Below are 27,236 nucleotides of genomic sequence, written 5' to 3'. Positions count from 1 at the left end.
CTATATAAAATTTGCTGCATCTTATGTTTTAACTCTAACAAACATATTTAGTGATAAGATTATTTTATATTTAATATTGATTTTGAATGTATTTAATTGTTCAAAAGATAACCGCAGAAGGTGTTAGATATGTAAAGCGATAATATAGTACAAATGGTTCTGTAAAAGTAGGAGCGACAGTTTATTATAGTCAGATAAAGAGGAACCAAATGTTGACACGTAATTGAGTTACCTACATTTTTTCATTTTAAGAATTTATACGTCATAGTTGACAGTGTACTACCTTTTTTGTTTAAATTGCTGATCTAGCAAGAACAACGTGATATCTTGTTTAAATTACAAGTTATTGATGTAACAAATTATAGCAATTATGCCATCTCATTAATTGGAAACCAATGAATTCAAAGATTGTATCTCGTACACTTGTAAATCATTTAATAATAACTATTATAAAATATATCTTAGCACATAATAAAAAATAATTTAAAACCATTTAATAAAACCATTTATATAGCTTTCATTTTGTACATTAGGACAAAATCTTGGCATATATATATATTTTTTTTTAATAGGAACAAAACGTACTGGAATTAAGGATGTGTGGTCAGGAAAAAATGTTGCTGCTGGATCATTCTGGTACTCAGAAATAGATGTTTCACCAATGGCTACACCTAAACTGCTTGAATGCCCCAAGTGAGAGAGTGAAGATCAAAACAGTGTATTTATTCGAAACCTGTACTTAGCATTCATCAGCATTCATCTACAGCAACGTTTTCCATTGAGAAACTTGTCTTTTAAAAGATTAACATAGCTCTAAATGCATGTAAAACTTTATAATCCCTGTGTCAATTCTGTGCTTTCCAAATAAACAAGAAACTTATACAAGTAGAGACATGGATGTAAACATCTACACAGAAAAACTAAAAGCTTTCACAGAAATGTCACATTTTCCACAGTCTGGAAAATCCATAAATTCATGGTGCACATCAGCAGTACCTAATTTCTTTCTACAGCAAAACCAATAAAATTTGAATTCTGTCCTGAATATCATAGGTAACTTCATGCTGCCCCAACCCCATTTAAATAACTTTCTAAATACTATTGACTTTTTTAAATACCTGTTTGTTTTTCTCCGTTTATCTGTTGCATTATGTTAGTCTTATATATGAACAATATACTGATATTGCATAGATAAAAAAATAATTTTTATGAGCAAAAATCATCACTATATAACTCACATGGAAAGAGTTAAAATACTGGCATGTTAAATGCCCATGGGGTTTCTACTTAAAAAATATATAATTTGATGGGGTAAATTGAATTGGCTGGGTTCAACAATGTACCTGTTAACATAGGGGGAAGGATGACCACGTGTCAATTTCCAATAAATAAAAAAACATCCCAAATGTGGCCTTTTAGCCTCCAAACAACCCAACACTGTACTCAGGAGATGTTGCTGAACACATATTGGGGTGTTGTGTGACAGTGACATATACAAGGAGCTGTAAATTTATACCTAAGGTACAACGTGTGTGAGAAAAATACACACAAAAAAATACTACTGCAAATATTGACAAAGGCTGGTGTTAAAATGTATGCATGCAAACAGTTAAAATACCAGCATTTGAAATACCCTGGGTCTTCCGTTGTGTATGGGAAGGAGTGTGTAAGACCAGTGTGGGTATTTGTGTGTCTGTAAGCTGGTGTATGTATGTGTGTGTAATGGGCAGGTGTGTGTAAGGACAGTGTATGTGTAAGACTCGAGGCAGGATTAAGGAGAATGCTAGATTTTTAGGGGTTCCTACGCCCAAGTTTGCAGCCCTGTAAGTGTGCGTGTTCTACTGATTCATGGCTGTGCTGTTGTCACTATTGTTATAGTGGACTGGGGTATACATAACCTATGGATATTCTAACACTACATTTATTTGGATATATATGTGTGTTTGTGTGTATATATCTATTATATATCTATACTGTGTGTATGTATGTATGTATGTATATATGTATATATATATATATATATATATATATATATATATATATACCGTATTTGCCCGAATATAGGCCGCACTTTCCCCCCCCGCTTTAAAGTGGGGGTGCAGCCTATATTCAGGGTTTAGCGCAGGAATGCAAAATTTGTGGGGAGCCAGAGTGGCAGCATATCTGGGGAGCCAGAGTGGCATATCTATAACTAAGGTGCATTAAAATGGCTATTGGTTTTCTGTTTTTATGTAATATATGTTGGCTAACTGCATAATAGATACCAAAAATGTTAAAATACAGTGTGTTTGGCGTAATACTGTTTTACTATTCCACTAATGTGTATTTTTTCTAAAAATATAAATTTTTCTTTAAAAAAGCACCCATCTTTTAGGGTGCGGCCTATACAGTATGTATATAGATTGCTTCAGACCTGATGAAGAGAGGATAACTCTCAAAATATTATGTTAGTCCAATAAAAAAGGTATCACCGCATACTCTGCAATACTTTTTTGACATCGTGTCTATTGGACTAATGTGTCTTACTCCATTTACACACACACACACTAATATATATATATATATGTGTATATATATATGTGTATATATATATATAAATATATATATGTATATATATATATGTGTGTGTGTAAATGTCACCATAAGAGCAGTACACATCGATATTTGTTCGTCAGCCTGCCAGTTTTATTTTTCAAGTCTAGCACCCACTGTGTTACTAATGTGTACTACATCAGCGACCCATACAATCATAAGCAAATTCCATTGCTAACCCACTAGAATGTATTTTCCAGTACTAATTGGCAAAAAAAATCATTATTTCAATTACCACCTAGCGTATCCAGCTGTATCCCAGCTGGTATTTCTTTCCTTAAAGTATTTTATGGACGCAGTTATATCTATAAAACTGTAGCAGATGCTAATGACCACTTGGTAATGGGAATAAGTAACCTCTGCAGAGAAATATTCTCGGAAATATTACAAATGGTTTACTGTAATCTTTTATAGCATTATTCTTTATACCCATGCTCAGTGTTACTTGGGCCTCCATGAAGCCAGTCATTGTAATAAAATATTCTTCTTGGTAATAATTTATATGGATGTGATCATTAAGAAGTAAAAGGAGATTAGGATTCAGATGTAGATAGGCTCTTGCAAATCTGTATTTTATTCTGGTTCCTCAAACGCTACTGCACAGAGCTCACTATAGCAAACCTGTTATAGACATTAAATTATATGCCAGTCAGAAATCAGATGTATTCAGTATTAGATGACTGTGGCTGAATAACCCAAAAATTTCCCTTTACAGTAACCTTTAAGTAAATGAACATTATTCATATTTCCCCTCACAGTCTAGTCTATAATGCAAAACAGTTTAATTTGATATTTAGAAAGGAGCCAGAATCATTTTTCTCATGGAGGTCTGTATACTATTTATTCTGTAAAATAATAATAATGTCCCCACCCAGGTGGCTTAATGGAAACTATGGCCAACTATGTCTGTCGCAAAGCTTAAGCACATATATAGCTATAAGCCTTTTTTTATTTTAAGACATTACCCAGAAGAGGAGTGCCAAGTCTTTATAAGTACAATGTTAACTTTAAAGACTGTCCACAAAAGTGTTCACATGATTACTATAATATAAATTATTGTGGGGCAGCATAGTCTTATGCTATGGCATTATTAAACCTGGTTCAAAATAAATCAGTGTAATCCACTTTTGCTAAACAATGTGGCAGATATCCATGTTTCAAAGAGGTCAGTCAACTTCTCAAACAGAACAGTTATGTGAAATTCCGATTTTTTATTTTTCCTGTGTATTGCCTCAAAAGGATAATGTTAGTTGAAAAAAGAGAAATTAATAGCTATGATATGCTTTTTTAATAACTTCAATAATCACACTTAAAGCTAATGGGACCCTATTTTTGTCCAAATATAGAAACAAGTATTACCGTATTTGCTCGATTATAAGACGAGGTTTTTTTCAGAGCAAATGCTCTGAAAAATACCCCTCGTCTTCTAATCGGGGTCGTCTTCTAATCAGACCTCAAATAGAGGTCTGATTAGGAGACTAAGATCCAGATCCCCCGCACCGCTGCAGGGTACCTGGATCCTCCTGTCTCACCCCCCCCCCATCATACACACACTTACCAGTGCTTCCTGCTGTATTGCCGGGGCAGCGGGTTGACGTCTACGCGATCTGCGTAGACAACGTCCGCTGCAGCCGGAAGGAGGTGTGGCTAGCAGCGGGGGTTGTCTCCGTCCGTCGCGTACACCTTCCCCGACTGTCAGAGATCAGAGTTCACCGCACCGGTGCTGCACCGGTGCGGGGAACTCTGATCTCTGACAGCCGGGGAAAGTATACGCGACGGACGCAGACAAACCCCCGCTGCCAACTCCACCTCCTTCCGGCTGCCGCGGAAGGCGACGTCAACCCGCTGCCCCGGCTGGAAGCACCGGTAAGAGAGGGCTGAGAGGGGAGAGGGGGTGAGAGAGAGAGAGAGAGTGTGTGTGTGTTAGTTAAATGGTGGTATAGGGTGTTAGTTAAATGGGGGTATAGGGCGTGTGTGTGTGTGTGTGTGTGTTAAATGGGGGCATAGGGCATTTCTGGAGTGGCGTTAAGAGGGCATTTAATAGAGCACTCTGCCTCCTGAAATGCCTTATACCTCCCTATATGCCACTCTGCCCCATAATATGCCTTTTAACCCCCTAAATGCCAGAGTGGCATATAGGGGTATAAGGCATTTCTGGAGGCAGAGTGCTCTATACAATGCCTTTTAACTCCCTTAATGCCATCCTGCCTCCTGAAATGCCTTATACCTCCCTATATGCCACTCTGCCCCATAATATGCATTTTAACCCCCTAAATGCCAGAATGGGATATAGGGGTATAAGGCATTTCTGGAGGCAGAGTGGCACATAGGGGGTCAAAAGGCATACCATGGGGCACAGTGGCATATAGAGGGTTAAAAGGCATATCATGGGCCACAGTGCCATATTGGAGTGGCAAGCCTGGGGGCAGATGTGCGTAACTGGGGGACAGGTACAAGAAATAAAAACAAAATTTTTTTTTTTCTCAATCATAGCTTTTATTAAAAAAAATAGTTTACATGAATTAACATTTACTGGTAAAACTTTTTTCCTTTGGGGTCGTCTTATATTCAGGCTTTTTCTTTTTTTCCTAAGTTAATATTCAGATTTTGGGGGGGTCGTCTTATAATCAGGGTCGTCTTATAATCGAGCAAATACGGTACTTAGTATTACTATTTTATCACTTTTAATACTTCTTATAACTATTAAATAACCACTTGATATAATTGTTTTTAAGTATATTTAATGTTGAGATACATGATGGTAGCATATTCTTCAGACTACCTGTTTATATACCACATTAGTATACTTGGTGAATATAGAACAGAAGATAAAATGTATTTAAAAAAAAAAATATACAAAATTTAAAACAAACTCTATTTTATTAGTCCAGGTAACAGCAGTAGTCTTAGGCGCGGGCCAACTCTTCATATTCGTGGGAAAAAAACATCTTCGTATTCCACAAATATTTGCCCGTTCCTGTGTTTTGGTTCGGACGAATATTCATCTACATTCTTCATGTTCGTTTTTTTAGAAGGGGTTAATGCGGTATGCATTGGCTTTGGCGCCAGGATTTTAATGGTCCGTACGAGCGACTCTATTGGTCACCAGCAGGGGCCTCATCTGCCATCAGCCAATGAATTGCAACTGCCCTTCATTGGTTGATGTCAGATTAGCTCACTGCTGGCGACCAATAGAGTCGCTCGTACGGACTTTTAAAATCCTAGTGCCAAAACTCGGCCTGGGGAGGTTCCAGGAGTTACAGATCCGTGCAAGCGACTGTATTGGTCCCTGGCAGGGAGCTCCAGTGCCTGCAGAATGCCTACACTGATCCACATGCATTAAAATTCTCTAACTTGGGGATATAAATACATTGGTTATCTTGCCAATTTTGAGAGAGCTACTTTAGATGATGGTAAATCTTTGACAGATTACGTGTGTGTATATATGTGTGTGTATATATATATATATATATATATATATATATGTATATGTATATATATGTGATATGTTCATAGCTTCTTTGTGTCAGGAGGAAATGTCCTGATAGCCTGCCATTACAATAGTAATTGTAAGTAGCCATTGTCAGTTGTCAGGGTATGTTAGATTACAACTCGTTTCCTTTATTTGCTTTCAGAGATGTAAAGCACAACTGAGCTTCAGAGATTTGAGGTAGCAGCACTATTGAACATTGTATTAGTATTATAGAACCACACAATTTGTTTCATTTGAGTGCTGCAAATCTTAACATGTTGACCCATAATATTATTTGCTTTCCAGATAATGAAAACTACAAGCAGATTGTTATGTGCATTCTTTACCATATCAGCATGGATGACCGATTTAAATCGATGTTTGCTTACACAGACTGCATACCCCAAGTAAGTGTAACATACAAAAATAATAATGGTGTGTGAAAAATAAAATCTTTTCAGTTAACTGTTGGCATCGATAATAGCTTTAAGTTATAAGTGCTTTGCATTATCATGTTTCTTCCTCCATCTCTTTGTGGTGATAACACTTTAGTTTAAATAAACCTGGAAATACTAATTGTGTATGGTGAAAGAAAAGCATTGAATATTTTCCAAGTGAATTAGCTTAAAGCATACTGTGCACTGCAGCACAGTACACTATTTCATTTTCAAGAAATTGAAAATCCTTTAAGTGTTGCACAGAAACTGGGAATAGGGAGACCCCTGGCCGCAGCCCCCAGGGCTTAGATGATCCCAACAGTGAGGAGGCCAGGTGAAATGAATAAAATAGATATGAGTTGAGAATGCAAGGTGTTGCAGACAAGGAGTAACTTGATACAGTAAAGCAAGGGTTAACACAATCTGGGTAGTCAGGATAGCCGAGTCGGTGCACAAATCGCGTAGTCATACAAGCCACAGGTCTAACACGGAGCGTGTTCTGAGACGAGCCAAACTGGTAACCGGGAAACTCAGGCTAAGGTACTGAATCAGGCAGGCAAAGGGTCAAATAGTTCACGCAACAGCGAAAAGCACAACCGTACATGAGGACCACAACAGGGTAACTAAAGAGAGCAGAGCTGGGAATTTAAATTCGGCACCTGCTCCAGACGTCTAACCCAGGACCCTCCTCTAAACAGCACAACCACGCCCCCAGAGGCTGAACGAAAACCTCACGAAGATGCCCGCCGGTAAGTATGAATCTTTGCAAGACCCACAGAACCACTGCCTGTCCTGATGTCGGCGATCGGCTACCCCCGATCGACTCATCAGCGACCAGCAGTAGTTTTATGAGATCAGCGGACGTGTGCAGGTTTCTGCCCGCCTCCGTCCGGCACTAAAGAGGTGTCCCCTCTCCTAGATGACCGGTGAGTGCGAACAGCCGCCCGCCTGCACTCCTCCGTCGTCAGAGAGGTGACAGCATGTATATTTAAACTAGCGGTAATTTCTTCAGAGATCAGCGAAACACCTCGTGCTTTCTTTTGTTTTCCATGTCATAAGATGACCTGTGATTCATTTTGGAATGTCATGTTCCCTGGTAGCTACTACCTTTCTTAAGTCAGTCACAGAGCTGCGAGGGGGCGCACATCCGCCCAATCAGCAGCTGTAGCCTACAGGACAGGTTGGGGAGATCACGAATCTCCCTAACCAGCTCAACAGGGCCCCGTGGTGAATCACAAAAAAACAGTAGGGATTCCATAGAGGAGACCGGAAAGGCTGCCTCCCCTGGGCTAGTCCTCAGTAGTCCGAAATAAGAGAAAATTATCTTTATTCCTATAGGCCTATATTCCCTAAAAAATACTTCATTTTGATTTTAGTAAATCACAAAGGGCAATTTAGAATGTAGAAAGTCAAAAACACTAAAATTGTTTTCTATTGTTTTGATCCCTAATTTCACCTCAATGTTTTGTAAAAATTCCTGAAAACCAAAAGTTTTGCCCAAGTACGCTACTTCCCTGGAGGAATTTGATCTCATAAAATGTTATGATGTTTCTGGGAAGCCATGTAAGCACTTGTTGGTTTTTCAAGGACATCATCCTTAATTTGAAGAGTATTTTATTAAAAAGAAAGCTTGTATTTCCTTCGTCTAAACTTTTTGATGTGGTGCCCAGATTTGGAGTAATCCAAGTCCCATATAAAATGGAAATAATGTCTTATAAAAACATTTTGAAATTGCCTAAGGCTGCTTGTATGTGGGTATATGTGTAACATGAAAAGCATTAGGTCTCCTGGACTATATGCACCTACAAAAAGGTCACCTATTACTATTCCTATTAAAAAAATGAATGAATAAGCAGTAGCTTATAATCATTTTGCCAGTGCATCTTGTCGTTATTATGTCACATGTTGCTTGATGCCTAGAAGGTTCCTGTTTACCTGGAACACCTTGCTACAAAGCATTGGTACAGTTGTGAAACTTACTGATTTAAACAAAAAAACAGTACTTGGCCTACTGAGACTGCATACTCTACCGGATGCTGTAGACACTGTAGACACTGTAGACACTGTCTTAGAGACTGAATGTAGTATATAAGATATGTTAAATGCCATATTAGTAGGCACACAATGACTAGAAATGCTTTAGTCAGTCTGCCTCCTAACAGATGGCAACCTGGTGCAGACTACTGCTTGACAAATTAGTTATTTTCTACCCAAGACCAAAATATATATTTTTTTCTTTTTCATTTTTTTTCAGTTGTTTCAGATTTATCATAACCCATGTACTACAGTCATAGGTCAGTACACAGTATTGAAGTACCAGTTTGAGAGTTGTTGTTACATATTCCACAGAAGGGGCAAAGAGACTTTGAGCTACTGTGAGCTACCTGTGCTGAGCATCGGGGCCTTAAACTCAGATGGGCATTGAGGAGTGAATTTCAAGGAGGTTGCAGAATGCTGATCCATGAACCAAGCAGAGTGGGGAGCAGACCACATTAGCAAACTATCATTTGCACCGGATACCATATATGAGCATTAACACATAAACCAATAAACCTATTAACACGTTGTCTGGTTGGGATGTTGGACATTTGAAGCATGAGCATGTATATTTCTTTTAACTAATATGCAGTGCCACAAAAAGTTTCAAACCCCATCATATTGTTTTTTCCATATCTTGTTTTTTTCGTCTATATCAAATATGATTCAAAATTATCACATTTTTTAAAGTGAGCGTGACTCCTGGAAGGGCTACAAATCAGTTTCAGTAGGTCTATGACTAGGCTTCCTCATCATTGCCTTTTAAAGTCCCTTACTCTAAAATAATAAATACTTTAATATTGTTGATAGGGGCATTTTTTTTTATTTGAGGTAGAGGGGTTGGTTACGTATTTAAAAAAAAATAAAAAAGCTTCCTTATCAGTAGTGTTTATGTATTCCATAGTACAGTTGTGGTTTTTTATTCAGTGATAGACACATTTAGTTTCTTCATCAGTTAAAACATATGTTGCATTTAACCTGTTCAATTAAAGTTTTTGCCATTGTGCTTAATGGATAGACTAAGATGTTTTAGTCTAAACATGTACTTCAGTAAAATACATTTTAGAATTAGCTTGTGCTGTAATTTTAAAGCTGTGACAAACAAGACGACAGAATTACAGGTAAAATATAATAGCCAGCCTGTATGTAATAAACATCTGTGTCTGGGATTAAAACATTATCTATATCCTTTGTAATATTATTTTACAACATACCGTAGTTAAACTACTTCCTGTTAAGTGATTTCTTCGAAAGTTTTTCATTGATTGTATAAAATCCATAGTTCAAGGTAATTTTCATTGTGCAGTAAGAGGGTGTTGTTTAAAAATCATTGCCCCTGCTCAATGAATACATATACTTTGTAAATACTTTCATATACATTCTTAACAACGCAAAAAAAAAAAAGAGAAAAACACTATCATAGAGAGAAGCTGCAGCTTTCCATCCCCTCAGTGTCCCAATGAGTCTTGCCACTGATTGGTTACTTCAAGCAATTTATTGTTTTTGATATAAATACAAGACTATAATAATTGATGAATTATGAGAATTGTGGCTTCAATTCTCTCAGTTCACTATTCATTATTAAGTGACACGGATAAGTGTCTACAGTAAGAGGGTTTGATCTGGCCCTGCATATTGTCCGTTGAAGAGGAGACATTGAAGAAACCTCACTGAATTAACTATGCATTCTACAGGGCCAAACAAGCTTTTTCTGCAGCAGAAGTGCTTCATTAATATATTTGTATAGTGAAATAAAGGTGTTGACACCACATGTTTCCTGTCAACTTGCGTTTCAGCTCTGCCTTTAGGGATTAGAACTCATTATGTTAGTTAACTGTATACCAAAAGACAAATATTCAGGTTATATGCAGGTTCAGTATAACCTGAATATTTGTCTTTTACTGAATCTGTATGGGTAATTATAAATACAGTCATATGAATAGCTCCATGTTTTATAGTCTAAATATTTTTTTATGCAACCAAATATGCAATTTTGTTTCCTGTTACAAGCTTTGAAACAGAACATTTTTCGATGCCTAACTTGGAGATGATGTTTTAAACAATTTTGGGGGTTACAGAATCTACCGGAGGTCAAGAGCTAATAGTGTTATTCTAGTAACAGAAGAAAACATTAACAGTTCATTGTTATTTGGACCTCTGGAATTGCGTGTTTTGTTTAAATGGGTGCAAATGCCAACCAGATGCTTACAGACTATTTTTACAGGTAATTGCTCAGCCAATCAAAGAGCATGGTAATGCAGTGATGTCATATGTACATTCAATATTAGTTTTACCACCAAGGAGTGTGACTTGCTATCCACATGTTTCTTTACCCTTGTCTTTTCAGTCTTGCTTTGATCTTGAGGTTGCTTGCCCAAAACCTCCCTCCCCACCGGACTCCTCTGTGCTCCATTCTCCATTATCTGGCCAAGTTCAGTGCATCACTTCAAACAGTTGATCAAGGGAGTAGTTGGTCTGAAGAGGGATTCCTTAGGCATGCAGAGCTGCAGTATAATCACTTAAAGATGTGCAGGATGGGGGAGGGAGCTGAGGTGTATGTGAACAGAAAGAGCTGTAGGGTTTGGCCTCTGGTCACTGGTAAATAAGTGAAGTCAGGTGCCAGAGAGTCTAGACACAGTGATTTTAGTGCAGGCTCTGTGGTATCCGATACTCAATATGGGACTTGTCTGATTAAGCCCCTACTTACCTCTTCAGAATGCCTGCAGCCCTTTTAAATGCCTTCCTGCTAAATCACTAAAAGATGACAATGGGCCCCGTTAAAGCAGGACAAATTCAATGTTAATATTTCCCAATGGGTACCAATTATGCCTGCTTTTGAAGTGCCACGGGTTGCAATCATATTAAATAAAACAGCATAATGAGCAATACAGAGACCAAACACAACACTTTAAATGAATCAGACTAGAGAAAGGACAGCTTGCCTGTCTTAATGTATACCATGATGTAGGTTTCCTTTTTCATTTATTTAAATAAACAGATGTTGTAGACAGAGCTGTCAGTCATGTCTTTTGTTAATTGAGCTGTTCACTGCTGGCATTGCTATTTAATCTTAGTTTTAATTTTGTGATGTTTTGCTTTTAAGGACTGTGTAAGGATCCCAGGAGGTACTGTAAATAAAACATTTGTTTCCAGGGCCATAAAGTAATCTGATGTATATCAGCTATTCAGTCACTCTCAGTATTTAATAAAACTATTAATAGAAAAAGTATAATTAGCCAAAAGGGTACTATTCTTGTAAAAGCCACTCGTGTTTTCTTCCTTATAAATACTTAAAACATATGTGTATAAATTAATTGGACACATGACTATGTGATCTACTACTGCAGTATAAATAGATAATAATAACAATGTTAACTGAAAAAAATGAGTTTTCTCCCAGGATCGGTTTCTAAAAATGTCAGTGAAATACCAATAACAAAAGTTATGGTGGGTAAAGGTGATGGAAAACCCTTCCACTTAAAATTAGGGGGTAGTAGAAGCATTATAAAACACTCATGTACAGACACCAGACAAGCCAGAAGGCTTGTTTTTTCCCTCAGAAATCTCATGGTGCTGCCACAACCACAAGGGATTCTGGGTAGGTGCATGCAAATAAGGTCAACAATGATCACCTTTTGCCTCTATATCCACTTTATACATGGAACCCTTGAACGTAATTGCCCGCTGTACAAGACAAAATGTAAAAATGTCAGTAAAATAAATTACAAGCAATACTTAAGAAGGACAGGTGTGGCATAATAACTGTAAGTGGATTAGGGAATCCGTTAGTATACAATACAAACATTAATCTCCCATGTTCTTGAACTTTTAGAGCACTGGATCATCCATCACCCCTGCTTTAATTGTTCATCAATCATTAATAGAAATAACACAAGTGAAGAGGGGTATCCATCAACTAGGATCAGCACTGTCTAACTCAATTGTATGGGATACTAATATGTTTAGTGAGTGAGAAGGGTCCTTAAGAATGTCAGGTTAAATGAATTAAAAAGCATGAAATGTTTCACATTTCAAACAAGATTCCCTTTTATGTTTAAAGCAAGAATACTCTGATTTCAATGACTTTCTAAATGGTTTTTCACTTTATTTTCATTTGTTAAAATCATTAGGTACTAAAAAACTGTGCATTGCCATAAGTATTCAGTTATTATGTCCTTGATGGGTGTTATATTGTAACTATTATAAAATGCGTAGGAAGTGTAGCCACAGTATTTTATTTCTATTTTGTGTGTTGCGAAATGTAGTGTTTTTGTTTGTTTTTATTGTGTATGTGTTTTTGTATTAAGTTAACCCCTTCAGTCCCAGGGTTTTTTTGCTACCTCAGTTTTGCCATTTTTGCAGTATGTCAGTTCAGCGTTTATTCCCCTTTCCTGCGAATAGTGTAATGTAAATTGTATACTGTTTTATTAAGGAGAGCGAGGGCTTTCTTTTGATACCATAGTTAGATAGCTGAAAATTTAGGATGAGAAATTTGGGAAAAACTAGGAGAAAAAAAACAATTTTTTTAATATATTTTCCCCTCTGAATGCTCACAAAATTAGGTAAAGTGACAGAAAATCCCCTCCAAATGTATCAATTCAGGTGTCCTAATTTCAGAAATACGTAATTTATGTAGAATTTCCATACCTTCCCAGCACTTATAGGGAACATACATGTGTACATAAGTTTTTACAAAGTTGTAGATTTTTTTTTTTAAAAAAAACCAACACTTCTGTGTTACTTAGATTTTTTGCACAGGGTATGTGTTACAGCCGAGAAACCCGCTCAAAATTGTTTAGCTGCATGTCCTGTTTATGGAAATACCCCATATCCATCCCTTACATATAGCACCCTATAGGGTAGTATTTTTCATACTTATGGCTTAATGGGTTTGGGGGTTGTGAACGGGGCAGGGAGTTATACCTTTTAGATGTTGTGCTAGGGCAATAGGATGTAAAGATTTTTTCTTTTCTTTTAAATTATCTTTTTTTTCTAATTTATTTTATTTTTTGTATTTAAAAAAAAACAAACAAACATTTGCACTGTTATCAGTGCAGTGTGGTTAGAGGTCCCCTTAGGGTGATTAATGCTAGTCACAATGACATCACTTAGCTCACTTTATTGTTTATTTTTTTTTATTATTTATTGTATTATTCTAGTGATTATTTTATTGTTAAAAAAAAATCACTAACACTTTTTTTTGTTTCGTTTTTCAGCATGTGAGAAGAGTGAGAAACATGGTTTCTCACTCTCCCCCCTGCGCTCCCTCTGCAGCGATCACACTGTGATCTCCATGCAAGTCTCCATAGACTTGCATGGAGATCACAGTGGCTGTGATCAGTGCATCATCGGAGCGATCGGATATCGCAGCAGGGTCTAGACAGACCCTGCAAGGGATATCCTGTCTGCCGTTGTCACGTGATCTGGCATTTTAAGCCTGATCTCCCATGTAGCGGAAGGGATGTGTACTTGATCTTTTTTCAGATTCAGAATAGCTTTATGCTCAGCACATTCATTGTTAACATCCCTTACTGTATTAGCCTATTCTATTTATCTACCACCCTCTTATCTCACATAGTAGATCATATGGAACTATGTTCCAAGTTATGCTTTATTCTTTTGCATTCTTTCATACTAGTTTTTCAAAGGTGGTGGAAAATAGGATTCCTCTGTAAGTATCAATCTTATTTTCTTCACCAACATCAGATATGTTGGTCTGTTTCCCCAAACCCCAGGGACTATAGTTCATCTGACTACCTCATGCAGCTGCAAGGCCCCTTTCCACTGCTTGGTGCATAACTACCCTTCAGTTTATGCTTTAACCTACTTTCTCCCCAGGCTTTAGCCTTCACCACTCTTTTTTGTACCATAGTCTCTATATTTCCCCTGTAACATTGCACAATTTACTTCTAAACTGAGTTTTCATCATCCTCCCTCAGTCTAGTACTCAAGTTCACAAGCTATGGATGCATATTTTATTTTCAATATATTGTAAAAGGAAAATAATTTCCATGGTGATAAATATAGTACTGTATTCAGTAGTGTAGGTTAGCATTGCCAAAACCTGGTTTTATTCCAACTTCCTTTATCAATAGACCTATTTTCAATCATGAGATTCAGTGGCGTAAACTAAAGGGGTCCTTGTGACCACTTGTTCCTGTCTCTTCGTACCATTTCAAAATAGTTTAGAAAGGGCCTTTTCTAAACAATTTTGAACTGGCACAGGGAGACAGGAACTTATCAGGATCACACTTTGTCTTGTGACTGCAAAGTGAAACCGAGGCTGCTCATAGAGTGTGCGAGCAGCCAAAGAGAAAGCTGCTGGAGAGATGAGAGGTAAGCGGGGAAGGGGTGGTATGTATGCGTGTGTGTGTATGTATATATATATATATATATATATATATATATATATATATATGTTTGTTTGTATATATGTATGCATGTATGTATGTGAGCATGGATGTGCAATTGTGTGTGTGTGAGCATGGATGTGCAATTGTGTGTGAGCATGGATGTGCAATTGTGTGTGTGAGCATGGATGCGTAATTGTGGGTGTGTGCATGGATACGCAATTGTGTGGGTGTGTGGGTGTGTGCGTGTGTTGAGATGGAGTGTGTGCTAGTGAGTGTGTGTGTAATTGGTGTAAATGTTTACATATGTGTGCGAGAGTGTATGTTGGAAGGGGGAGGGCCAAATAAAGCACAGACAAGTAGTTTGGGGGCAATGATGGCACAGATAAACTGAGGGTACTGACAACCTGGGGGCAAAGGTGGCACAAACAGGCTGTTTAGGAGTTAGAATGGCACTGATAAGCTGGTTGGGGACAAAGGCACTCACAAGTTGTTTGCGACAAAGGTGGCATCGTGGGACATGTTGCTTGGTAAAGCTGAGGGGCCCAGGGCAATTTTTGCCAGTCGCAGGGGATACTTGGGATACTGTCTGTACCCCACGATGCATTTTAGCTGAGGGATGGCACATAGCCATATATTGTTTATTTTAATATCGTTGCATGGGTTTATTTGGTGTAGATTTGTAAAATGGAGTATGTTAGAAAATGACAAATGCAATGGCAATAAAAAATACGAATAAAATGATTGTAAGTACAGGAATACCCCCTTCCAGCGTTTAGCATTCGGCATGTACCTGCTTATTATTGAAATGCAAATTATTTTACTTTGTTAACAGAAAAATGCTCACTGAATAATATTTTACCAAAGTGTTGAATTTGTATGGGAGTTGAAACATTTCAAGTTATTAACTTGACAATGCATTTTAGAGGGCCAACCGCAACAAGTTTCTCATGGAAGGACGGGTTCCATGATGCAAGATTTCTTTCGTACGTGCCATTTTACTGATAAAAATATAATATAGCATAGAATAGAGTCAACACACAACCATTCTTGCATTCTACATTGCATAAGTAAGCCAGCTAGGTCAACAGATTCAGGTTACCCAAATAATAGATCCCCTTTGTCCTCCATCGTATATCATTCCATGCAGGTTTGCCATTTTAGACATGTCTTTCCCTTGGGTTGTGAGTATGGCTTTAAATATAAATATATTCCTGAGTAGAATATATTTCCCTTAAGACATTATGTAAGAAAAAATTGTTATGTCTTGTTTGCCCATTATACAGCATTGTTACATATGGCGGCTCTGTAGAAGTCAATAATTAACAGATAATAACAAATTTTATTTTTGTTTAACTTGTGTTCCAGTTAATGAAGATGCTGTTTGAGTGCCCTGAAGAGCGCATCGATCTTGAGCTGATTTCTTTCTGCATTAATCTCGCTGCCAATAAGAGGAATGCCCAGCTAATATGTGAAGGTAAAAATCTGAACTATAGTAAATGTTAAATGTAAACATTAAACATGTAAAGGATTTTAGTCATATTTCAACTTTTATGCAAAACTTGTTCAAATATTTTGCCCACAAGTCATGGATTGCTAAGCTTTTTTTTTTGTTTATTTTGTTGCGTGAGTCCATCCAATACCAATAAAAATGAAAGTTCTGGGTACATAAACAGTGTCTCCTAAAATGAGATGCAACAGCAATAATACAGGACAGAAGCTCTAATACAATATTTAAAATGTTCACTGAATGCTTTAACAAAACACATTGTTGAATTAATGTGCCCCTTACTACTATTTGGTTTACTGAATTTCACCTTTATTTCTGTGGTTCATTTCACTTTTTAAATCGATAAAGGTACATACTGCCGTACGTCATATGAATTTGACAGTTTGTGTGTACGGTCTTCATTTTCTATGATTAGTTTTTGTTACAAATGTTTTTTTTTTGTTTGTTTTTTTTTTACTGATTCCTTATTGTATCTGTATACCTGCAGCACTTTATTTATATTGCCATTGTGTGCTAATATGAATCTTAATAGATTAGTACATTTATCCTGTGTTTTAGGCAGCTAGAACTTTTTTTTTCTCCAGTTGATTTACATTTGAAATTCTAATTTTGTTTTAGGAAATGGGCTGAAGATGCTTATGAAAAAAGCCTTGAAATTTAAGGATCCCTTGCTAATGAAGATGATTCGGAATATTTCCCAGCATGATGGGGCAACAAAAAATTTGTTTATTGTAAGTTTATGAGGTTTTTTTCGTTGTCCTTCTTAATGCTAGACCATAATCTGTAGTAGCAAACAAAAAGATTGTGTAGAATAGAAAAGAGAGTTTGCAAAATATGTAAGCAGCAGGAGATGTTGAATATGTCAAAGCGTTTATGAGCTGGCTATAATGTAGAGCAGGAATAGAAAAAAGGGCATACACAGCAAGGTGCAATTTTGGGGGGAGAAGAATGGGGTAAATGTGAAAGCTGGAGTAGTATTTAGGAAAGAAATTGAATTTTTTACAAAAATTGTAAATATTGACAGTTTAAAACAGAAAAAATACTTCATCAAGCCTCAGTTTCATCTTTACCTTTTATTTACACTGTGTGCACAATTATTAGGCAAGTGAGTATTTTGACCATATCATTTTTATGCATATTTTCCAAATCCAAGCTGTATAAACTTGAATACCTATTGGATTTGAGCATATCAGGTGATGTGTATTTGTGTAATGAGGGAGGGTGTGGCCTAATGAGATGAACAACCTATGTCAAGGTGTGCCTAATTATTACGCAGCTTCATTTTCTCTGGCAAAATGGGCAGAAAAAGATTAAGCTGACTCTGAAAGGTCAAAAATTGTAAAAAAAAAAAAAAAAAAAAATCTTTCAGAGAGATGCAGCAGATCTGCTAAGATATTGGGGCATGATCACAGAACCATCAAACGTTTTGTTGCAAGCAGTCAGCAGGGTCTAAAGAAACATGAGTAAAAAAGACGCAAATTAACTGCCAGAGATTTAAGAAGTATCAAACATGAAGCTACCAGGAACCCATTATTCGCCAGTGCTGTCGTATTCCAGAACTGCTACCTACCTGGAGTGTCCAGAATTCCAAGCTGTTCAGTGCTCAGGGACATGGCCACGGTATGGTAGGCTGAAACCTGACCATCACCGAACAAGAATTCACACACAAGAATGGGCCAAGAAATATCTGAAGACAGATTTTTCAAGGTTTTTATGGATTGATGAAATGAGACCATCAAATGACTCTTGATGGTCCAGATGGATGGGTCCTTGGCTGGATCAGTAATGGGCACAGAGTTCCACTTCGACTCAGACGCCAGCAAGGTGGAAAAGGGGTATTAGGGCTTTTATTATCAAAGATGAGCTAGTTGGACCTTTTTGGGTTGAAGATGGACTCAAACTCAACTCGCAAACATACTGCCAGTTTTTACAAGACACTTTCTTCAAACAGTGGTACAGGAAAAAGTCTATCTTTCAAGGAGCTTTTTATGCAGAACAATGCTCCATCGCATGTAAGTACTTCAGTGCGTGGCTAGCTAGTAAAAGCCTTAAAGATGAAAAAATAATGAAATGGCCCCCTTCCTCACCTGACCTAAACCCTATTGAGAACTTGTGGTCCCTTCTTAAATGGCAGATTTACGCTGAAGGAAAACAGTACACGTCTCTGAACACTGTCTGGGAGGCTGTGGTTGCTGCTGCATAAAAAGCTGATCAAGAAACTGACAGACTCCTTGAATGAAAGGCTTATGACTGTTATAGAAAAGAAGGGTGGCTATATGGCTATATTGGTTACTGATTAATTTATTTGGAAATGTCACAAATGTTTATTTGAATTGTTTGTTTAGAATTCTCACATTAATAGATGAAAATAAACATGTAAGAAAATTATCGTTTTTCTTTTTGTTGCATAATAATTATGCACACTAATAGTTGCCCAATAATTGTGCACACATAGATATTCCCCTAAAAAGGCCAAAACCTCACTTTTACTTTCTTAAATATTCAGGTTTAAGGTTTCTTAACATGTTGGATTGGCGGAGAGCACTGTAGTTCAATAATAAAATGAATCCTCAAAAATACAATTTGCCTAAATAATTCAGTTTGTACATATACCTAACAATACATTATTACTTTCAGGATTATGTTGGGGATTTAGCTGCTCAGATTACAGACATTGAAGAAGAAGAATTCGTTATAGAATGCCTTGGAACTCTAGCAAATCTTACCATTAGTGATCTGGACTGGGAACTTGTTCTCAAAGAATACAAACTTGTGCAATACCTGAAGGACAAACTTAAGCCAGGTACTCCTATTCTTTGAACATTTGTATGTAGTATGTGTTTATAATTTATAATGCATCGCTTTAGAGAAAAATGTACATGTCTAATAGTTACTGGTATTTTAGCTCTGTGTAGATATGATATATTTTGGCTTTTCTTTCTCTAATTAAAACAATAATTGAATTAATATTGTGGTAGCTTTAAAAAAGTTGTGAGTAGTAAATATATTATATCTACACAGAGCTAAAATACCAGTAACTAGTAGACATGTACATGTTTCTCTAAAGCAGTGCATTATACATTACTTTATGGCATTCATTTAAAACGTATAGATAATTTTATACATTTCTGTCTTCCACCATAAATTGTTGGTTCTTGTATACATTAAACATTTTAAAAACATTACGTTTTTGACTCAGGATCAGCAGAAGACGACCTGGTTCTTGAAGTGGTTATAATGATTGGAACAGTGTCTACAGACGACTCTTGTGCTGCTTTACTGGCAAAATCTGGAATTATTCCTGCTCTGATTGAGCTTTTGAATGGTAATTATGGTTATTTATTATACAGAATGCCACAAAACTAGAGGTGCTCTAGGCACATACATAAAATCTTATTACAGTTATGCAAAATAAAGGTCCGTCAAAATGTAACAGAGAAGAAAACAACTGCTAACATTAATGTTTGTTACTGTTTTCCATTTTAGAAAAAGACAGTGCCTAGTTGCGTTAAAAAGAAAACAATTTCAGCTGTAAATTTGTAATCCTAGTTGTGACAGTTATTCTAGAACTGTATCCAATATACACTATATGACCAAAAGTATGTGGATACCTGACCATCACACATAATATGAGCTCATTGGACATCTTGTTCAAAATCCATGCCCCCACCCCATTTGCTTCAATAGCAGCCTCTACTCTTCTAAAAAGGCCTTCCACGAGATTTATGGAGTGTGTCTGTGGAAATGTTTGTGTCCATTAAGCCAAAAGAGCATTTGTGAGGTCATGCACTGATGTTGAACGAGAAGGCCTGGCACACGATCGGTGTTTCAGGTCAGTGCTGTGTCCAGGCTACTCTAGTTCTCCTATAACAGCCTTGTGAAACCATGTCTTTTTGGGCCTGGCTTTGTTCACAGGAGCACGGTCATGCTGGAAAAGGAGAGTCCTTCCTCAAACTGATGTCACAAAGTTGGAAGCATACAATTGTCTAAAATTCGTTCGTATGCTGTAGAATTAATATCACTCTTCATTAGAACTAAGGGGCCAAGCTCAACCCATGAAAAACATTACCAAACTTTACAGTAGGTACTATACATGTTAGTAGGTAGTGTTTTTCTGGCATCTACCAAACCCAGATTAATCCATATATTAAAGCATGATTAATTACTCCAGAGAACATGTTTCCACTGTACCAGAGTCCTGTAGAGGTGTGCTTTACACCACCCGAGCTGACATTTGGTATTGGCATAGAGATCCCTGGCTTGTGTGCAGCTGCTCTATCATGGAAACCTGTTTCTTGAAGCACCAGACATACAGTGCTTGTACTGATGTTGCTTCCAGAGACGGTTTGGAACTCTGCAGTGAGTGATGCTACAGAGGACAGGTGATTTTTACATGCTTCAGCACTTTGTAGCCCTGCTCTGTAAGTGTGTGTGGTCTACCACATCATGGCTGAAATGTTACGCCTAAACGCTTCTACTTCACAATAATAGCACTTAGAGTTGACTGAGGCTGATCTAGCTGGGCAGAAATTTCACAAACTAACTTGTAGCATCCTATGACAGTGTCACATTTAGAGCCACTGATCTCTGCCAGTGTTTGTCTGTGGATTGCATGCCTATGTGCTTGACTTTATACACCAGTTAGCAATGGATGTGGCTGAAACATCTAAACTCATTAATAAGGAGAGGTGTCCACATACTCCAGGTCATATAGTGTATGTAGCACAGTAAAAGCGGTTGAAAATCTGTTTTTTTCTGAATAACTTGGGAAATGTAAGTATTGATCATATTTGATTACATACAGATTACAGGTTTAGATTACATACTAAGCCTATTTCCACATGCCCATTATACTTATTCAAATGTTCTGCATAATATGATTATGAAGCTGGCATCTAATAAGTGCTTTATTCTACGTGTCGTAGCTCAGCAAGAAGATGATGAATTTGTGTGCCAAATTGTATATGTCTTCTACCAAATGGTTTTCCACCAGGCTACCAGAGATGTCATCATAAAGGAAACCCGTATCCTTTTATTGAATGCTGGGTGAATTATTGATCCCTTACCTGGTTTGTTTTCACATGCAGCGTTAATAGCGTTATAGCCTGCAGGGGTTCAAGATTGCAGACAGCAGCACTGACACACACACACTTGCACGTCTGGTGGAGACTGAGCCCGCAATTCCTGTTGGTGGCACACAAATACGCTGATGCGCATAGTGCACGCTGTATAAACTGCAAAAAAAAATACCAGCTTTTGTATTGCCAATTTGCCAGTATTCATTCATTGTGCACTGCCAGCATCAAGGAAGTAAGTGTAACGCATGATATATCTATTTTTTTTTTCATTGTATGGACGGCAACCCAGGCAGGCAGCGCCAGGGCCGGACTGGCAATGAAAAGCAGCCCTGGAAACATTTGGACACCAGCCCCATATATTTTATCTCGTGGTCGAGCTCTTGTACCCACACGCAGCCCTTATACATACCTGAGTCATACTATTTGCCATCCAAATCACTATAAATCATTTTTATCACATTATTTGTATTGAAATCCCAGAAACCAAAAATGTTAATAGGCCCAAATTAGTTACAGAGATTAGACGTGATGGAATCAAAACATTTGCTACTGCAGAAATGTTTAGATGAAAAGTTCTGCCAGTGTGTGTGTAAAAGGTTCTCCCTTAAGGGGAACTACAGGGAATTGTCCCCTGTAGAGCAGAATGAAATCAGGCCTTACAATTAAATTGGGTTTCACAATTACTGTGAAAACTGTGACAATACCTTTGTGATAAAATATGCAGATTGAAATATGCAGAGTAAATAACACAAACCTTAACTTTTCCTCTCGCTGATTTCTGGTTCTAGAAAGCTTTTTCCTCTGAATTGACTAAATTCAGGAGGGCATTTTATCTCTGAATAAGTAAAATGAAATACCAGGACAGGCTCTGCAACACTGACACCCAAACACACACACCAGGACAAGCTCTGCCACACCGACACAAAAACACAGACACACCAGGACAGGCTCTGCCACTTCGACACACAAGCACAAATGCCACAAGCCACAACAAAGCATAAAACAATGTATTTTCTCCCCACTTTTGTCATTAACAACCCTTTCATATTTTTCCCCTTGTGTATTAATGCCCCAGCCAGGCCCCCCCTTTGTATTGATTGTGTCTCCCCCACAACCTTGTGTATCGCCCCCCTTTGTGCATTTATGCCCCCACACCCTTGTGTATTGATTTTTTGATGCCCCCATCTAGACCCCTTTTAGTATTGATTTATGTGATGCCTACCAGCCAACCCCCCTCGCTTGTGTATTGATGCCCCACTCCCTTTAGTATTGGTTAATGTGCTGCCCCCCATACCCTTGGGTATTGCCCCAGCCTGCCTCCCCTTTTTGATGTAGTATTTATGTAGTGATGCCCAGCCACCCTCTTGTTTATTGATGCCCCCACTGCTATGTATATTACCCCCAGCCACCCACCCCCTGTTTCTGTTTATATTTATTTTGTAATGCCAAAACCCAGTCACCCCCCCCTTAGTATTATTTAATTTTTAATGATGTCCCAAGACAATTCACCCACCTCCTCCCTTGAATATGGATCCCCTTTCCTCCAACCCTTATTTTTGGGGGAAATACTTTTTACTTTTCTTTTTTCCCATGTGAAGATCCTCTCCTCGACATGAGGAAGCCTCACTGAGGCACTGCCACACAGTGCATGTGCACGCAGGCCGCTTTAATTTTATAAGGTGGCCTGCGGAGGCAGTCAGCCACTCCAAACCTCACAACCGCACGATGGCTACTCCGAATGTTGGTCTGCCGGCCCACGGACGCGAGGCCCCCCAGCTGGTCGAGGCCGACTGGGCCGCAGGCCTGTCAGCCCATGCCTTAATCCGGCCCTGTATGCGACAGATTAGTAACCTTATTCGTAGGAAACTTTGCAATGCAAACCTATAACATAAACTGTGCACATTATAAATAAACATTTCAAATTCAAAACAAAACATTTATTATTACCCTTTGTTTCCATGTAAAATGTCTTAAGCTTCTTTAAGTTTCCGCAATGAGAACCTCTAAATTTATGTTGTCCCTGTGTTAGAGTTCTACCCCCACCCCACCTTTTCTCCTTTTTTCTTTGCAGTTTTCTGCTTCTTGTCCTGTCTTGGCCAGGAAATGGTAAATTGGTCAGTGCATAATAAAAGCATAGCATAAATGTGCGCCAATGCTTCCTGCATTAGGGATTACATGACGTTTTGGGGAAATTGCTTGTCATGTCTACACCATGGATGTTTTTAAATCACGGCTTTGCAAGTCACTCCACACAGCAGGGAACAAGGATCCCTGTAGTCCTGCCTTATGTCAAAAGCAAACTTTTCTCTAAGGTTTGGTGCCCCAGTGTTTGTCCAATTCAGCTTTTCTTAAAGGCCAAAGCATGTTTGAAGTTGATTTATTAGGTCTTACATTGCAGTAACTGAAAATAGCATTTGAATTAAACAAAATGCATTAAAAATAAGTATACATGCTTATTAGTATTTGCAAACTTTCAGAATCGTATTACAGTTTGAACAGAGGTTTAGTTTGCAGTTTGTTGAAAGCACGATAATGCACAGAAGGTCCATTATAAATATTGCATGTATTTCCGGAAAACAGGATTGTAATACAAACATTAAACGAATATATGTGTGTCTGCTGCAGAAAATGCATGACAAAAACTATAGAAATCAATTCCAACAGCTAATATTACAGTAGTATGACTTTATTGACATTATTAATTGGAAGACTGGAAACATGTTCACAGGAAATATGTAAGAAAATCATATGTGTACCTTCCCTTATCCTGTAGCATAACACTTAACATATGTTTAATAATTAGACAATAATATTGCTGATTAGGGCATAGAAATACTAATGACATCTGTTTTATATACTTTCTTAACAAATCCAATACAGAGGCTCCTGCTTATCTTATAGACCTAATGCATGATAAGAATTCAGAGATCAGAAAAGTATGTGATAACACCCTTGATATTATAGCGGTAAGTGAAAAAATACTATAAGCTTATTACTAGACAGATGGCACGCATCTGTAGATTTATGTGTGCCTCCTATGTTTTAAAAAAAAAAATCGCTTTTTTTTTTTTTTACTTTCATTCACAAGGAGGCTTTATGTCGGTGTTCTGAAATCTTTGTATGAATGTATCCCTCTCTTGTATATCCCTTTAGATCACCCTGTTAAGTTGTTCCATGTGTTACATTGCCTTCCTGCCATCAAGGTGTAATTGTAGCACATGCAAGAGATGAAAATTAATCCCTCGGATAGGAAATTAATCTTTCTCTCTACGCATGCATCTGTTTTGACTCAGTATCACATATAAACAATTCCTCTTTTCAATGATAGGAATACGATGAGGAATGGGCAAAGAAGATACAAAGTGAAAAATTCCGCTGGCACAACTCTCAGTGGTTAGAGATGGTGGAAAGCCGTCAAATGGATGAAAGTGAACAGTATCTTTATGGAGATGAACCTATTGAGCCATTTATCCATGAAGGAGATATCCTGGAAAGACCTGATCTATATTATAGTGCAGGTGATATGACGCAGCTATTGCGTGTTAATGTTCTGTTTGCATATAGTTTTGTTATACAATATAATAAAAACCTATAGTGCCTTCTGAAAAGTCACTTTATATTGTTCAAATTGTGTTCTTAAGCTTTATTAATGAAGTATCAAACATGTGATGAAACAACAAAAGAAAGAATCTAGAACAGTACAATTATGATCTTTGATGATTTCTTTTTTTTTTTACATGGTATTAACTATTGCTTGTAAAGAGGATTATTGGACAATATATATTTTTACACTTTAACACACTAATAGCACATAGCACATTGTAATTGTTTTTGTTTTTGTTAGATATAAGGATATGTGTCATGTAAATTACATGCTAATTGAAATTAGAGCTTTATTATATAGATCTGTATTTTGAAAGTATCAATTTTGGTATGGTACACTGGTGCGTGTTAAAAAGTGAAGGGGAGGAAATAGGTAAAAGACTTTGCTCTGTTTGTTACAATCCGGTAGATAGCAGAAGTGTGATAGCAGCAAGTGTATTGAGTTCAGCCCGTGTGTGTTTTGTTTGTTTAGGGTGTTTGCAAGTAATTCAACATATTTTGTTTTATATTTTTGATGATACTTCACTTAATCTTTAAGCAAAAATACACGCACAGTCAGAAACTCAGTTGTATGTACGTACAATGTGTTGATTTATGTTTAATAAAATTACATACAGACATTAATGTTTATTATTGTTATAAGCGTATGCTTTTGTCTGTTCCAGTTTAAAATAAAAAAAGAAGTATGGAATATATTTATTATGCTCTACTTTGAGTTGTTAACGTGTTAACAACCCATCTGAAACTGATAAATTGAACTACAAACATCAGATTGAATAAACTGATGAATTTTGTATGTGCCTCATTGTTATTTGGTGCATATGCTGGTTTATGAAGTTGGGCTCATCTGGAGTGAGTTCTGCACTTTAATTGTTTTTACTGCTGTGGTAATCAGAAGTATGCTGCAAAATAGTTCTGGAAGTAAATAGCTCAAGAATACTTTACTAGAGGATATGTGATTTTGGTCAGATTTTTTTTTCAAGAGGTGTATATTTAGAGAGTACCATAGACTAATGAAACTATTATAAGCAAGGTTTGTACAAACATTTAATTACTTTGTGACCTATTGGTGGATGTTTATGCAGAGCATTTCTTACGTTTACATATTTTGTGTACATAAATTTCCAATTACATATTATTTTATGCATATACAAATTATTTTATTTCAGGGTATTATAACATTGTGAAACCCTGGTACTCCCCAAATATTCCCAGGAATAGACCCAGGAAAATAGGGGGGAAAAAACGGGTATTTTGGTCCCTATAATATGGGGATGATATATCAAGTCCTAATGTCTAAGGGCAAAATAAATAACTTCTTGTGTAATGTACGGCCCTAATAATAAATGATAATCAGAAATGAGTAAAATGATCTCCATTGTAGGAATGTGCAATATTTTCATATAGGATCATTGTCAACGAGAATGGATGATTATTTTTACACACTTTTGTGAATCACTGCTTAAAAACTACATTAGAATGATATGACTTTGCCTGAATGGGCATCAGACATGTTCCATCATATGACTATGGTTTATCCACAGTGTAAAAAATAACTTTTTTGTTTTATCTTCCAGAAGGCCTGATGACATCTGAAGGCGCTGTGAGTCCAGACTTCTTTAATGAATATAACATTCAAAATGGAGATCTTGGGGAGTCATCCTTTGGCAGCCGGTAACAGCCCTTTAAATTGAATTCTGTTTGTGTGTTGCTTTGTCGCTGTTGTGTATTTTGAATTAATGATAGTTGTGAAATTATGTTACAACATGCTTTTACGAAGTGCTATTTATTTAACTTTCATGACCAATATATGTGTTTGTTTGTTTTTTTTCCTGTTACAGATGTTATTTTTCTCCCATGTACAACGCATGATCATTTAAGGTACACTTCAGTCATCATATCCACTTTCATGCATATGATACCTGAGTGTGACCAATGTCCTACAATTCTTTTACATGCATAGATGAATTTGTATATATTTGCACTTCTCCCACATCCCTTTTATTGTTCCCTTTAAAAGTGCAAACTTAAGTCAGAATGTAAAAAAACAGCTAGTTATTTGCTTTATCATTAGATTAAAATCCAAAATATTTTATTCAAAATTGCATATGCTTACATTTGTTTGTGCTAAATAGTGTACTTACTAACATACTTATA

At 37.1% G+C, this 27,236-nt stretch overlaps 1 protein-coding gene across 1 annotated transcript in view; it reads left to right on the top strand.

Annotated features, from left to right (window-relative positions):
• Positions 1–27,236, top strand: part of KIFAP3 (kinesin associated protein 3) — a 69,023-nt gene that overhangs the window by 29,142 nt on the left and 12,645 nt on the right. The window contains exons 11-19 of the mRNA XM_053469412.1: positions 6,371–6,471; positions 16,257–16,365; positions 17,017–17,129; positions 19,036–19,201; positions 19,598–19,723; positions 21,324–21,422; positions 24,357–24,442; positions 24,805–24,994; positions 26,657–26,753. Of these exons, the coding sequence (XP_053325387.1) occupies positions 6,371–6,471; positions 16,257–16,365; positions 17,017–17,129; positions 19,036–19,201; positions 19,598–19,723; positions 21,324–21,422; positions 24,357–24,442; positions 24,805–24,994; positions 26,657–26,753 (1,087 nt within the window). The remainder of the gene's footprint in view (positions 1–6,370; positions 6,472–16,256; positions 16,366–17,016; positions 17,130–19,035; positions 19,202–19,597; positions 19,724–21,323; positions 21,423–24,356; positions 24,443–24,804; positions 24,995–26,656; positions 26,754–27,236) is intronic.

Source organism: Spea bombifrons, chromosome 6, assembly GCF_027358695.1.
Source record: "Spea bombifrons isolate aSpeBom1 chromosome 6, aSpeBom1.2.pri, whole genome shotgun sequence".
NCBI classification, from domain to species: Eukaryota; Metazoa; Chordata; class Amphibia; order Anura; family Pelobatidae; genus Spea; species Spea bombifrons.
This window is presented reverse-complemented; position numbering and strand designations above follow the sequence as displayed.